At 48.0% G+C, this 14,496-nt stretch overlaps 1 protein-coding gene and 1 pseudogene across 1 annotated transcript; both read left to right on the top strand.

The window, feature by feature from the left end:
• Positions 1–3,678: 3,678 nt before the first annotated feature.
• LOC130600654 (olfactory receptor 5G3-like) lies at positions 3,679–4,605 on the top strand. Its single transcript, XM_057412149.1, has one exon. It carries the CDS (start codon positions 3,679–3,681, stop codon positions 4,603–4,605), a length of 927 nt encoding a protein of 308 aa, XP_057268132.1.
• A 5,143-nt stretch (positions 4,606–9,748) lies between these two features.
• On the top strand, positions 9,749–10,678 carry LOC130600649 (olfactory receptor 1013-like; annotated as a pseudogene).
• The last annotated feature ends 3,818 nt before the right edge of the window (positions 10,679–14,496 follow it).

The raw sequence follows: 14,496 nt of genomic DNA, 5'->3' as shown, positions 1-14,496 counted from the left end.
AAAGGAGGAAATGACACCAAGACTGGGACTTGTTCCTTGTAGAAAAAAGCAGCTGACAGCAGACAGGGCTTTAACACCTTTAAATGGGTTCAGAAGATCCAGCAGAACTTGTCTACACCCACCTCAGGCAGGAGGATGAAGACAGTTGCTGTTTCCCATTGCTAAGGGCTCACACACTCAATGGCCATTTCCTCATTGTCCTGGGTTCATCAGTAGCTGTCATTTTTTCCCCTTCCTGGTAGCTGGTGCAGTGCAGTGTTTTGACTTTCGGCCTGGGAACAGAGCTGATAGTAATGTTTTGGTTTGGCCAAGGACTTTGTGAGCCTCATGCTCTGCCAGGGAGGAAGGGAAGCCAGGAGGAAGCAGAGACAGGACACCTGACCCAAACTGACCAAAGAGGTATTCCATACCACAGCACGTCATGCCCAGGATGTAACTGGGAGTGAGCCGGAAGGGATGGGAAACTGCAGGGTTGGAGGAGGTATGGGTCAGAGCTTGGTCGGGCCTGGGGGGTGAGGTATCGGTTGGCTGGTGGTGAGGTGTTGTATTCTCTTCCCTTGTTATTTCCTTTATCATTATTATCATTGGTGGTAGCAGTAGTGATTTGTGTTATACCTTAGTTACTAAACTGTTCTTATCTCAACCCGTGGGAGTTGCATTCTTTTTGACTCTCCTTTCCGTCCCTCCGGGAGCAGGGGGAGGGAAAGAAGTGGGGGGAAGTGAGTGAACGAGTTGCCTGACTGGGTTTAAACCACAACACTCATCCTCATTCTCCTCCTTCCCCTTGTGTAGTACTTACATAGGTAAGTTGCAGATACATAAAGAGTAGACATCTCAAACACACACCTTGCATCTAATACCACTGAAACCAGCCGTTCTCAATACCACAGCTTGTCTAAACAAAGGGCAAAACATCACCCATCCCACATCAAATACCCACATCTTATCACACACAGAAGCATGCCAGAAGCCAGCCTCCTCATTGCCTGCTCATCATGACCCACCAGGAAGATGCATTGCAATGCTGGCTGCTGCTTCTGCTTCCTATGAAATCATGTGGTGTTTGCTCTGGCTCCTGGTCAGATGATAACCCCATTGAAGGCAGTGGCAGCCCTTAGACACAGCAAACCACTGGCTTCCTTAAACACACACAACAAGGAGCAAAAAGCTTTTGGGTTTGATAGCAGCAGCTCCAATGTGAAGCCACAATGAGCAGAGTGATAGGGTTGTAGCCACAGACTTGTGTTTTTAAGACACTAAGAGCTCATGTTCCTATTTAAACACTTGGTGGTGGTGAAGGAGAGAGCAGCTGGACATAAAGTCATTGAATATTGTTGTAGAAGGTACCAGAGAGACCTTATTGTGGCCTTTCAATAACTTAAGAGGGGCTACAAGAAATCTGGAGAGGGGCTTTGAACAAGGGACTGTAGGGAGAGGCCAAGGGGAATGGCTTTAACCTGCCAGAGGGGAGACTGAGATGAGCTCTTGGGCAGAAGCTCTTCCCTGGGAGGGTGCTGAATCACTGGCACATGGTGCCCAGGGAAGCTGTGGCTGCCCCATCCCTGGCAGTGTTCAAGGGCAGGTTGGACACAGGGGCTTGGAGCAAGCTGCTCCAGTGGAAGGGGTCCCTGCCTGTGGCAGGGGTTGGAGCTGGATGAGCTTTAAGGTCCCTTCCAACACAAACCAGGCTGGGATTCTGTGATGGGCTTGGGAGCATCCATCAGAGCCACCAGCGACAGGGGCAACCCTAAAGCACCCTTCAGAAGGGCCCTTTTCCCCTGGTGCTGCCCATTTCAGTCCTTTACCACACTCCTCACTGTTCCTCCCCATCTCCTTCATTCCACTTTTGGGCACCGCTCCCTCAGGCTCTCTCCTTTGTCTCTTGTGCTTCCAGCACAATGGATGGAAGAAGGTGAATGTCATCATCAGGGAGAGCACAAGGACTGGGGCTGCCTTGGTCCCCAGTGGGATAAAGATCCAAATTCCCCAAGAAGCCCTCTCCAGGCAGAGGAAGGACAGGACGGTGACCATGAGCAGCCAGCACAGAGGTACCAAGGCCAAGTCACGCCTGAGCAACCTGAGTGCCTTGGGTGATGTGAGCATTGATGTTTGCATGGACAAGAAGTAGAGGACAGCATTTACCTCACTATTAGCAAGGTCACCACGATCTTCTGTTGGCTCCTTTGCAGCCAAACTTGTGAGCTATGGTTTGAGTACATGGAATTGAATATGGGTGGAAAGCTGGTTCATTGCCTGTGGTGCTGGGATTGCTGATGGACCCTGGTACCAGCTCCCATTGGCGAGGTTCCCCTCACCTCCCTGCCATGATAATGTCAACCATGGCCCTTGTGAAGGTGTAACTGCCTCAGAAATGCTCCAGAAGTGGATGTCAAAGGTGGGCTTGTTCTGTGGTTTGCTCTAGGGGAGCCCAAAGCCCTGTTGCTTGCTCAAGCTGAGGTCATCTCCTCTGGGGACATTTCTTATCCAAACTAATCAACACAGAGAAGCGATAATGACCTGCTTTGGGCTTTGTCACCTCCTGGGGCCCAAAGAGATTCACAGTCCCACATCCCCACATCACTTGAAATAGGAAGGGGGTTTGCTGATGCTGGCTCATTCCCAGGCTCCCTGCACAGCTCCAGGCACGTTCATCTTCACATCCATCTCTGAGAGCATGAGGAGGGCAGCAGAGACAGAGCTGAGATGTAAGTGACGGGCAGCATCTTTCAGCCCATCATTTTCCTGTGGTTCTGTCTTGCCAACAAGCAGCAGCTCCTGTCTTCATCTCCTGCCCTACTGCAGGGTCCGGGGTTTCTTGATGATGCTCTGGGCTTCCCAGGGAGCTGCCTGTGCTGTGTGCTCCCCATGCTGCTGCTGAGAAGACAGGTTTGGAGATCACCCTCATGGAAAGCACCCTCAGGAGGCTTCCTCACCTCTGAGCAAAAAAGGTTTCCTGGATGAGCACCAGAAGCTTTCCTGTACAGGACATTCAGGGTGCTCCCCATTGCTGAGATGAGGCAGCTCCAAAAGATTACTTTTTTCCCCCAAACATGTGTGCAAGTAGGGATTGCTGAGCTCTGGGGAGTGCCCATTTCTGTTGGAGACTCAAGGGAAAGGTTAAAGAACCATGAAAGTTTTTAGATCTGACAAAGTGTGTCAGGAGGGAGGGGAAACCGATACTAACCACTGTGTAAGGTTGCATAGGATCATAGGGTTGGCTGGCAAATGCCCGTAAGAGGATGAAGGATCAGCTCTGCACTGTGAAAGCACCACGTTTCTCTATGTTCCAGGTTGAGCCGGATGGTCTCCAAGCCACAGGCTGAGCACTAAAGCAGGCGATGAGGTGCGGTACTAAGGTAAAGCTACTCGGGTGAGTGGAACCTCCCTACTGATTTCCAAAGTGGTCATTGCTCAACATCCAGAAGTGAGCCAGAGGAGCACACACCACGTTGTGCCATGGTGTTTAACTGCTTGAGCACCCCTTTGTTCTACCTGTGCTGGCACAGGACTTTCACCAACCTGTTCCGCATTGATCTGTGCCTGAACTTTCCCTTTCCATCCTGCGGGACTGTCTCTGAGCAGCTCCCACCACACAGAGGCTTTTCCACCTGGGACATCCCCGCCTCTTGGAGAAGAAACCTCCAGCCAGGAGCTCACACACAAGGCACCATCCAGCCCATGGCACAAAGCAATTGCACCCAAGTGACCGAGTTCAACCTGGTGGGCTTCACAGAGGACCCGGTGACTCAGGCCTGCTTGTTCCTGCTCTTCCTGCTCACCTACCTTGTCACCATTGTGGGCAACCTGGGCATCATCATCTTAATCAGGGCCAGCCCCAACCTCCACTCCCCCATGTATTATTTCCTGGGCAATCTGGCCTTTGTAGACCTCTGTTCTTCCACCATCATCACCCCCAAGATGTTGGTTGACTTGATGTCAGAGAAGAAGAGCATTGCTTATGCTGGGTGTGTGGCTCAGGTCTTTCTCTTTGATCTCTTTGGGATGACCGAGTACTTCCTGCTGGCTGCAATGGCCTACGACCGTTATGTAGCCATTTGCCATCCCCTCCTGTACCCCCTTGTCGTGTCCCCACAGTGCTGTTTCCAGCTGGTGACTGGCTCGTACCTCGTGGGGCTGACCAATGGCGTGGGACAGACCATCAGCATGTCCACCCTGTCCTTCTGCAGCTCCAGTGCCATCGACCTCTTCTTCTGTGACATTTCCCCTCTCATCTCGCTCTCCACCTCTGACACCACCTTCAGCCACATCATCCTGACCACTGCAGCATCTCTCTTTGGTGTGTCCAGCATCCTGGTTATCCTGCTCTCCTACGTGGCCATCATCGCCACCATCCTGAGCATCAATTCAGCCGAGGGCAAGCGCAAAGCCTTCTCCACCTGCACATCCCACCTCACCACTGTCAGCATCTTCTGTGGGGCATCCTTCTTCACTTACTTAAACCCCACCTCAAATAGCTCAAGAGTAGGAGACAAATGGGCTGTGGTGCTCTACACCGTGGTGCCTCCCATGTTGAACCCCTTGATCTACAGCCTGAGGAATAAAGACGTGAAGGAGGCTTTGAGGAGACTCTTGAAAATAAAGTGATATTGAATGTTGTAAGTTTAGGGCCAGGTAGAATGGAGATGTGGGGAGATGCTCAGCTGTTTATTAAGTATCTCAGATGGGCAACATTTGCTGGGGGATTCTTAACTTCCATGATGCACTGGCTGTTTTTATATCACCTCCTGCATATGCAAATAAGAACATTACAAAATCTTTTATAATTCCCTGCGCTCAATGTATGAGCTGTGTTTTGTTTTGCATGACTTTCACTTGGCAAATCAGAATAAAGAGAGAGTGAATTCTACTGTTGCAGTAAATGGAACTTCATTTCTAGACGGTCAGTAATGGCCATAAGAAAAGTATACAAACACAAGATAAATAGAGAGGACAGGAAATAACTGGCACAATGTGCAGGAAGTTATTTTAGACTTTGATTCTCAAGTCTCATTAAAAGATTTCCAGCACCATTCACCTCATTGCATTTCAGACAGCAAACACCTTAAGTTAAATATGGTACTTGTGTGACCTCTGGAATGAATGAAGGCACTTTGAAAGAACTTTAAGATGTAGTAGTGATGAATACTCATCAAAAGGCAGACCCTATCAAGAAAACCACTGTCCACTGCTCCACACCTTTGCTTGCCATCTCTCTGTACACAGCAATGATCTCCATGGCATCCTGACCAGAAAAGATCATAGGAGCAATTGTGTTGCTCATCAGCCTTCAGACTTGATATGTGGCAGCCTATAGCAGCCTGCACCAATGGCATTGCCTACCCTGATGTCTCTACTGCTGCCTTCCTGCACAGAGAGTTGATTTGTGGTGGAAAAACAATATATACATGAAAATTCACCAAAACGTTCCAATGTCTGCATTACCCCAACCCATAGAGCTGCACCCTCTGCCAGGGCCATGGTAACCTGGAGCATGGCTGAGCCTCAGGGCTATCCTAGAGACATAAAATCATGGAATGGTTTGTGTTAAAAGGGACCTTAAAGCTTCTCAGAAGACTTGGATGTGACTTATCTCATTCTTCATAAAAAGCCATCAGAGATTAATTAGCTGGGGACAAGAAGAAAGAAACTTTCTTCTTTGTTAACAACAAAGTTCACTTCTACAGCTGCCTTGCTTGACAGAGATGGCTCATGCCCAAAGTTGGAGGGTCAGTGCGTTGGCATGTTTGTGTATTAAGGACAATTTCATGGGCCTGGATCATAGAATCCAGCCTGCTTTGTGTTAAAAGGCACCTTAAAGCTCCTCCAGCTCCAACCCCTGCCACGGGAAGGGACACCTTCCACTAGAGCAGCTTGCTCCAAGCCCCTGTGTCCAACCTGCCCTTGAACACTACCAGGGATGGGGCAGCCACAGCTTCTCTGGGCACCCTGTGCCAGCGCCTCAGCACCCTCACAGGAAAGAGCTTCTGCCTAAGAGCTCATCTCAGTCTCCCCTCGGGCAGGTTAAAGCCATTCCCCTTGGCCTGTCCCTACAGACCCTTGGCCAAAGCCCCTCTCCAGGTTTCCTGCAGCCCCTTTAGGCACTGGAGCTGCTCTAAGGTCCCCCCTTCAGGAGCCTTCTCTTGTCCAGGCTGACCCAGCCCAGCTCTCTCAGCCTGGCTCCAGAGACAGAGCTTCTCCAGCCCTCACAGCTTCTCACCAAAGATCTACCTCATCCCACATTCACAGCTCACTTACACACAATGATGTGCCCAGCTTTGCAGCACAATTTATGTCTAAAAAGACAATAACAACATTTTCTGGCAGATATCTAAGGTAGGGAAAGCATCATCAGCTTGAAGCACCAGGAAGTCTGCCTGGTTGTCTGGGTTATTGGTTCTAATCATTCTCATTCCATTCACTAAACCTCAGTCACTCAGGAGTGACACAGTCTGTGCTCGAGTGTGCCATGATACCAGACCCCTCCAGTGAATTTTAACGTAAAGGGATGCAGAAAGCAAAACCTACCCAAAAAAAAAAAACACACTATTGGGTCTGTGTGGTTTCTTTCCCTAAATAGATCCATTTTGGGTCCATAACCCCCAAGAAGTTGTCCTGAGAATCAGAAAAGTCACCCAGACAAATGCATAAGAAAATGCTCATCAGCTGCACTTGAAGCTTCATTTCATTCCACTCAAATCTATATCATTTCAACACTGACTTGATGAGCACTCAGTTGCCTAAAAGGGGATGAAATGAATCATTCAGTGGCTTTAGCAAGTGATGCACAGGCTGGTGCCAGTCATTGTGGTCAGTCCAATGGATTGGGATGGGATTTCTCCTGCAGGACTTCAGGAAGAAATGTCAAAATTCAATTAGAAAGAACATTTGGGGTTGCTCTGCTTGGGTTTTTCTTTGACAGATCATTTATAACTAACTCAGTGCTTATACTGAACATACCAGCTAAATCTCAGCATGGTTTAGCTGAATGTTGTTGTCTACAGGCTTGGTTCTTCATCTGACCCTTCTCACCCTATTGTTGCCAGGTCCTCTAAGAAGCAATTCACCTTACTCCAAAACAACCACCCTAAATAGCTGAACTGAGTACTACCCAGAAATTCCCACTTCTCACTGTTGACTGCAGAGCTCAAGTTATTCCCTGCACCAGGACAAAGGGGTGTCATAGAATCATGGAATGGTTTGGGTTGGAAAAGACCTGAAAGCCCAACCCCCTGCCATGGGCAGGGATGCCTCACACTGCACCAAGTCACCCAAGACTCTGTCCAGCCTGGTGCCTGTTGACTTCACCTTGATAATCCCCATGTTGAGAGCCCAGATCCACATCTGCAGGAGCACAGAGCTGAAGGATGCTCTGGGGAAGACTCCAAGGAAGAGTTCTTGTTTCCTCCTACATTCAGGCTGGTAAAAAGATATAATCAGCTCAATGTAAAGAACATGATTGTTCTTGAGATTGCACCTTTGTTCTGCAGTGATGGAAACAGTGATCACATAACATGGAGAGCTACAAAAAGGTCTGAAATGGTCTTTCTTGGTGCAGGGAGTAACTGAGGCCCTCTCTGGGGGATGCACGGCTGTGCAGCAACACTTCATTGGGGCAAAGGCCACACTGAGTATCTGCTTCAGGGACCTGGTGCCTAAGGAGATACAGAATGAAGCAATGGATAAATATCCCCAACCACACACCACAGGCAATGCTGGGACAGGAGAGGACACACCTGCTTGCTCTGCCCTCTGAGATGAGCTGGTCTGGGGCTGTCACACAGAGATCTAAAGCGTGCTTTTGTTCTTGTGGTCTCTAAACTTGTGATTCCACATTGGACCCTCATGTTGGTGATACGCCCTAGCTGAAGGCTCCATGAGACACATTGGATCTTGCTGGACAAGACCATAAGCGAGTATTCTCAGGTAAAAAGGGTCAACAAGGGGTACAGCATCACAGTAGCCAAGAAAATAATCTTCAAGGGGAGTCATCTTTCTTTTCTTTGTCTCCTCATCTCTCTGCCCACCCCTTGTGATGCCCGATGACAAACATTAGAACCAACATATGAGGCCAGATAAGAAAATCATCAAGCCCATTGAGGAGCATCCAGCATGAGAGGCAATTGAGAGAGGGTCCTTCAAGCCTGGAGCATAGATGAAGTTGCAAAGAAGCAGCAAGCCACAGCTCATTTTCTGGTCTTCCTATGGAAGAGCCTATCACTTCCATTGGCTACAGAAGAGCTGAAGTCATTCATTTTTAGGCTGGCAATGTTGGGCGAGATGAATTCCAGCTTCTGTGCCTGTACTCAGCTGTGCAAACACACACTAGCACTGAATAACTGCTGCTTTCAATAATGTGCCTAAAACCAGAGGTCCTAACATACATACACTTGTAATTAAGGCTTTTAGGTGCACCTCCAACCCTTCAGTGTTTGCTCATGCAAAAGAGAAAACTCAATAAGACAATGCTTTTAGTGGTAGGACTGATGACAATGAATCTAATCAAACTGTGTTGGGCTGTAGCAGATAGTGACCCTACATGCATTTGTCTTCAGCCTCTACCTCCAGTTCCACCACATGAAATTCAAATTAAAGAGTCTTAACGTACAAGCAATTAAATGTGACAAAGAGACTGACATTTCATATTCATAGAAGCCAGGGAATGCAAGGAAGTATTCAAGGCTGACTTGGATAGGACTTGGAGCAATCTGCTCTAGTAGGTGCCCCTCTCTTGGGCAGGGGGTAGGAACTGGATGAGCTTTTGTAATCAGCCTCTATCTCCAGTTTCTCCATGTGAAATTCAATTTAAAGAGTCTTAATGTATGAGCAATTTAATGTGACACCCAGATTGAGATCTCATATTCATAGAAGTCAGGGAATGCAAGAATGCATTCAAGGCCAGCTTGGATGGGGTTTGGAGCAACATGCTCTAATAGAAGGTGCCCTGCCTTGGACAGGGGGTTGGAATTCGATGAGCTTTAGGGTCCTTTCCAAACCATTCCATCATTCTCTGATAAAATAGCACGACCAAACCATAGCAGTGCAGATTCTCTTGATGCACGGATTGACTCCACAACTCGTTAAAGTTGTGAAGTAGGTATGCTTCATTCAGCTGAGGCGCATGGGGGATAGTTCCTCCAAAGGCATGCGCACCCCAGTATCATTTTCCCTCTACATACATATTCATATCCTTTTCCCGCTTCATATTATAATGAGCTAAAACTTCCTTCACCCCTGCGCAGTGCCTCCTGGTGGTCGTGGGCAGGGGTCTCGAGATAAAGTAAACGAGTCTTCCTCACTCTTGAGCTTTTCACCTTTGTCTTGTACGCATGCTTACTAGTCCCTTGGCTTAGGTTCAAACCGTAGTTCCAGTCTCAGCCGGGTCTTCACCAGGTGTATGGTGTTGCAAGCAGAAACTTTGACCACCAGTTCCCCTTATCTGATATTCTTTCCTTTCTTACACAAGTTTACATTAAACACCAGCTTCACTTTTAGACAAATACTTATTGTTAGATGAAGAGATTGAGGATTATCAGAAGAATAACATAGGTTTAACATTGGGTTATTAATTCAGGCCCCCTATAACTCTCAATGTAAAATTTACTCTGCTTTTCTCTTTCGTGTGTACAGCTGTGCTATGATACAGACAGCAATGCCAGCACCATGGAATCCCTTCTCTTAACCCATGATCAAGACCCCACACTGCAGCTATGAAATAGCCACTGGGATCCATGTCTCCAGTTGCTTCACCATGGAAGAGAGGAACTGCAATTCAGTCACCAGCTTCATCCTCTTGGGGCTCACCACTGACTCAAAGCTGCAGCTTCTCTTGTTCATCATGTTCACCTTAGCCTACATCACCACCCTCATGAGCAACATCACCCTCATAGTGGTGATATGCCGTAGCTCACGCCTCCATACCCCAATGGACTTTTTCACTGGCAATTTGCCCTTCCTGGACCTCTGGTATTCCTCTGTCTGTACCCCCAAGATCCTTCTGAACTGCACCTCTGAGATCAAGAGCACCTCATTTGCTGGGTGTGCTGCTCAGTTCTTTGTCTCCAGTGGCTTGGCCTGCACCGAGAGCTACCTGCTGGCAGCGATGGCCTATAACAGGTGCGTGGCTATCTCCAACCCACTGCTCTATGTTGCTGCCATGTCCAAGAAACTCTGCATAGGGCTGGTGGTCACTTCCTACCTCAGTGGCTTTGCCAACTCTACCCTCATTGCCAGCTACACGTTCACCCCCAGCTTTTGTGACTCCAACGTCAATGACTTCTTCTGCGACCTGCTCCACTGGTGAAGCTCTCCTGTGATGTGACAGAGTTCCCAGTCCCTCCTCTACTTCATCCTGACCTTCAACACCATCCTCCCTTCTGCACTCATCCTCAGGTCCTACGTCTCCATCCCAATTGTTATCCTGAGGATGTGCTCAACCGAGGGGCAGGGCAAAGCTTTCTCCACCTCTGCCACCCACCTCACCACCATCACCCTTTACTATGGCTCCATCCTCTTCATTTACACTCGGCCCAGCTCCTCCTATGTGCTGGAGAGGGACAAGGTGGTCTCTGTGCTTTACACGGTGGTGACTCCCATGCTGAACCCCTTCATCTACAGCCTGAGGAACCAGGAGGTGAAGGAGGCACTGAAGACACTGATGAAGAGACAGACAGCTTCCTAACAGAAGAAACCCAGGGGTTATGTCCCTAATGATGCACACAGCAAGAAGTGCACAGACCTTGTCTTGCTTGCGTCTTACTTTGTCACTTTTCACAGTCCATGAAGGAGCATAAGCTCTCCTGATCCTGAAGTGCTTCATGGTGGACATGAGGTATCACTGTGCTGACAGACTTCCTCTGCTTCCCACCTCTCCCCATATACCACTGATATTTGCTATAAAATGAGATTATAGCAGTAGCTGAGTTGGTTGCACATCACCTTCACACTGTGCTTTATCTGAATTAAACATTCATTACTTATGCCCATATCAGTCGCTCAGCTAAAGCTCCATGTGTCAGAGAACGATAGAGTGTTTTGGGTTCGAAAGTACCTTAAGATCATCGAGTCCCAACCCCCTGCCACAGGCAGGGACACCTTCCACTAGAGCAGCTTGCTCCAAGTCCCTGTGTCCAACCTGGCCATGTACACTACCAGGGGTGGAGCATTTACCACGTGCTTGGGCAACCAAAAGTCATGAAGTAACGTGTGCCTGTTCCTGGGCTGTCCCAGTTATATCTTCATGATGCTGTATTGAACCACACAGACAATTCCATAGTCCTAGACTATTATCCCAATGAAACATATACATGAGCATGGGTAGAGCAGATCAGACTGGATAAACCAATGTCAAGAAGCACACAGGCATCTGGGTTTGAGTTCAGTTGCCTGAACATTGACTATTAACACCCTGGAGATGCCCCTGGGGCTCACTCTGAGCTTTCAGATGTTGCTCCAGAATGACCCAACACTTCTGAAGGTTGCATGTTGTACATGTCAAGTGCAAGTCAGTGACCTGGGCCCTTCAGGACAGAGCAAATGGCACCACATTTCTATATGAGGGCAACTGAACCAGACCTGGGGCATTTCACTGCATCTGCCTCCTTCCCTTCAACTTAAATGATAGTTTTCCCCACCACTTATAGGAAAACATGCAAAGAAAGGGGTTTCTTAGTCCTTCAATTATCTTGCATTTTTTACCCCTCTATGAAGTTTTAGTGCAACTGAAAAGAAAACTAAAATATTTTAAGACTGTCAGGAGGAGGGATTAGGAAATCTGAAGGAGTTGCATCTTCTTCAAATTCAGATAAGTAAAAGTTGAGTCATTAAATCAGAGTTTTGTGTCTCCATCTGTGCTCAGTGAAGGTGTGTTTCTGTATCTCTAGTATTTGTTGATAAGAGAGCAGTTTCAAGAGTTCAAGTTTGAAGACACAAACACACAAAGAGCTCTCTCCCCTCACTGTGCTTCCATCCCCATCAGAGGCTAGGGTCAGGCTGCATGAACTGGCCTCCTTTTAGACTCATTGAATCAACCAGGTGGGAAAAGCCCTTCAAGCTCATCCAGTCCAACCACTCCCCAGCACAGCCAAGGCCACCACTAACCCATGGCACTGAGGCCTCGTCTCCACAGTGTGTGAACACTTGCAGGGCCAGTGCCTGCAGCCCTGCCCTGGGCAGCCTGTTCCAATGCCTGAGCACCCTTTGGGGCAGGAATTGTTTCCCAGCTCCATCTAAACCTGCCCTGGTGCAGCTTGAGGCCATTTTCTCTTCTCCTGTCTTTTGGATTAAAACAAACTGAAAATAGGTTTGAGGGAGGCAGCTGATCCAGTTTGACCTCCAAGAGGCCTTCAGATCCTGACTGGAATTAGATTAATCCAGAGAAAGCTACTCTGGGATGCATATACCATGGAGAGAGGGTGCATGGTACAAGTCCTTCTGATGTTCAGACCTGCTCTGGACAACATCCATCCTCACCAGCTGTCCTAGGATGTGATAAAACATCCTCTTATTTCTATCCATTCTAGAAGGGACCTGACTGGCTCATAACTAGGCAATGAATTTTAGATGTTGAGTCAGGTGACCCATGCTTATGCTCCAATCCCAAATTCATAATGGTAGGAAAATCACATTTATGAAAGCCAGTCAGAAATGGAGGATGGATGTAGTGGACTGCAACTTGCCTCACAGCTTAAGAGACACAAGCAAATCTATCCCAAGGCAAATAATGACAAGAAGTTTGAAGTATGAGGTGTCCTTGAGCAGGTCCAAAAGTGAAGAGAAATGCAATGAGCTTCCCCAGCTCCCTTTATTAGGGGTCAAAAGCAGGAAGGGACAAAGCACCCCATTAGCAAGAACCACATTATCTGCACATGTCATGAAGACTGGGATGTGTCTTTAAAGAGAGAGTAGGACCAAGCTTGCATGGGCACAGAAAGCCCTCCAGCAGGCCCAAAATCCAGGCTTTCACAATACAAGCACTCACAGCTATTTCCATCACAAGTGATGCTGCTCACTTTGCCAAAGCAAGAAGTGGTCCTTGGGGACCAAGCACCCTTCCAGGAGTCATCAGCTTTAACAAGACCTTCTGGGGTTTACCAAGGAAGTTTCCTCATCACCACAAAAGCTTCTCAGAAAACTTGGATGTGACTTCCCTCATTCTTCATAACAAGCCATCAGAGATTAATTAGCTGGGGATAACAAGAAAGAAACTTTCTTCTTTGTTAACAACAAAGTTCACTTCTGCAGCTGCCTTGCTTGACAGAGATGGCTCATGTCCAAAGCCAGTGAGTTGGAGGGTCAGTGTGTTGGCATGTTTGTGTATTAAGGACAATTTCATGGGCCTGGATCATAGAATCCCAGCCTGGTTTGTGTTGAAAGGGAGCTTAAAGCTCATCCAGCTCCAACCCCAACACCTTCCACTGGAGCAGCTTGCTCCAAGCCCCTGTGTCCAACCTGCCCTTGAACACTGCCAGGGATGGGGCAGACACAGCTTCTCTGGGCACCCTGTGCAGTGCCTCAGCACCCTCCCAGGGAAGAGCTTCTGCCTAAGAGCTCATCTCAGTCTCCCCTCGGGCAGGTTAAAGCCATTCCCCTTGGCCTGTTCCTGCAGGCACCTGTCCTAAGCCCCTCTCCATGTTTCCTGAAACCCCTTTAGGCACAGGTTTATTGGGAAAAGTTCCTTTCTTATGGCTCTAAAAAGAGCCAACCAACACTAGTATCTTCTAGGCAAAAATTTCCTATCCATCCATGCAGAATTTAAACCCCTCGTCAGGAAGTTAATATCTGCTATTAGCAACCTTTATAAAAGCAAACACACAGCCAGGACACTGCCTACCTCCATTTTGCTTTCCTATTCTGTTCAGGAAGTGATTTATGCATGCTGAGCTTTGAGGCTCTACTGCATTAGACATTATTGACCAAGAGAAATGATTGAGGACAGGTTGGATGGTGATTGCAGCAACCTGCTCTACTGGAAGGTGTTTCTGCCTGTGGCAGGGGGCTGGAACTGGGCGAGCTTTAAGCTCCCTTGCAACCCAAACCATTCCATGGTTGTATGAAAAGCTGCTTTCACCTCCTCACTTTTGAGTGGGGTTCCTGAAGGACCCCAACACATCAGCACAGTGAGCTGATGTTTCCCATTAGACTTAAACTGACTCTTCAGGCTATGGCCTGTGTTTGCTCTGAACACAACCCACATTGTAGCTGTGTCTGCCCAGCACCCTTCACTGCAAGTGGAGAAAACCATCTACTTTTTCCAGAAGAAATCCCTGATATGGATGTATAAAATAGATCCAAGCTGAATCAAAGCCCACAGATGCATCCTTGTCTCCATAAGGGGAACCTTCTGTGACTAATTCAGATGTGGAAACCTACAATTAGATACTACCACTCCTTTGACCAATGTGACTCAACCATCAAACCCTGGCATGAGAAATCATGAGTAAGCTGCAGCTGGGATGGAAAATAACCTTTGCCTGGATGGACAGATATAAGGAAATGAAG

Source organism: Pezoporus wallicus, unplaced genomic scaffold (genome assembly GCF_028554395.1).
Source record: "Pezoporus wallicus isolate ANWC-B61680 ecotype Strahan unplaced genomic scaffold, APGP_CSIRO_Pwel_v1 contig_8309, whole genome shotgun sequence".
Classification (NCBI taxonomy): domain Eukaryota; kingdom Metazoa; phylum Chordata; class Aves; order Psittaciformes; family Psittacidae; genus Pezoporus; species Pezoporus wallicus.
Note: the sequence above shows the minus strand (reverse complement) of the source record. Positions and strands in the feature narration are given on the sequence as shown.

What these genes read in the sequence shown, in the direction of transcription:
- LOC130600654 (XM_057412149.1), top strand. Translation starts at nt 3,679, where the DNA reads ATGGCACAAAGCAATTGCACCCAAGTGACCGAGTTCAACCTGGTGGGC.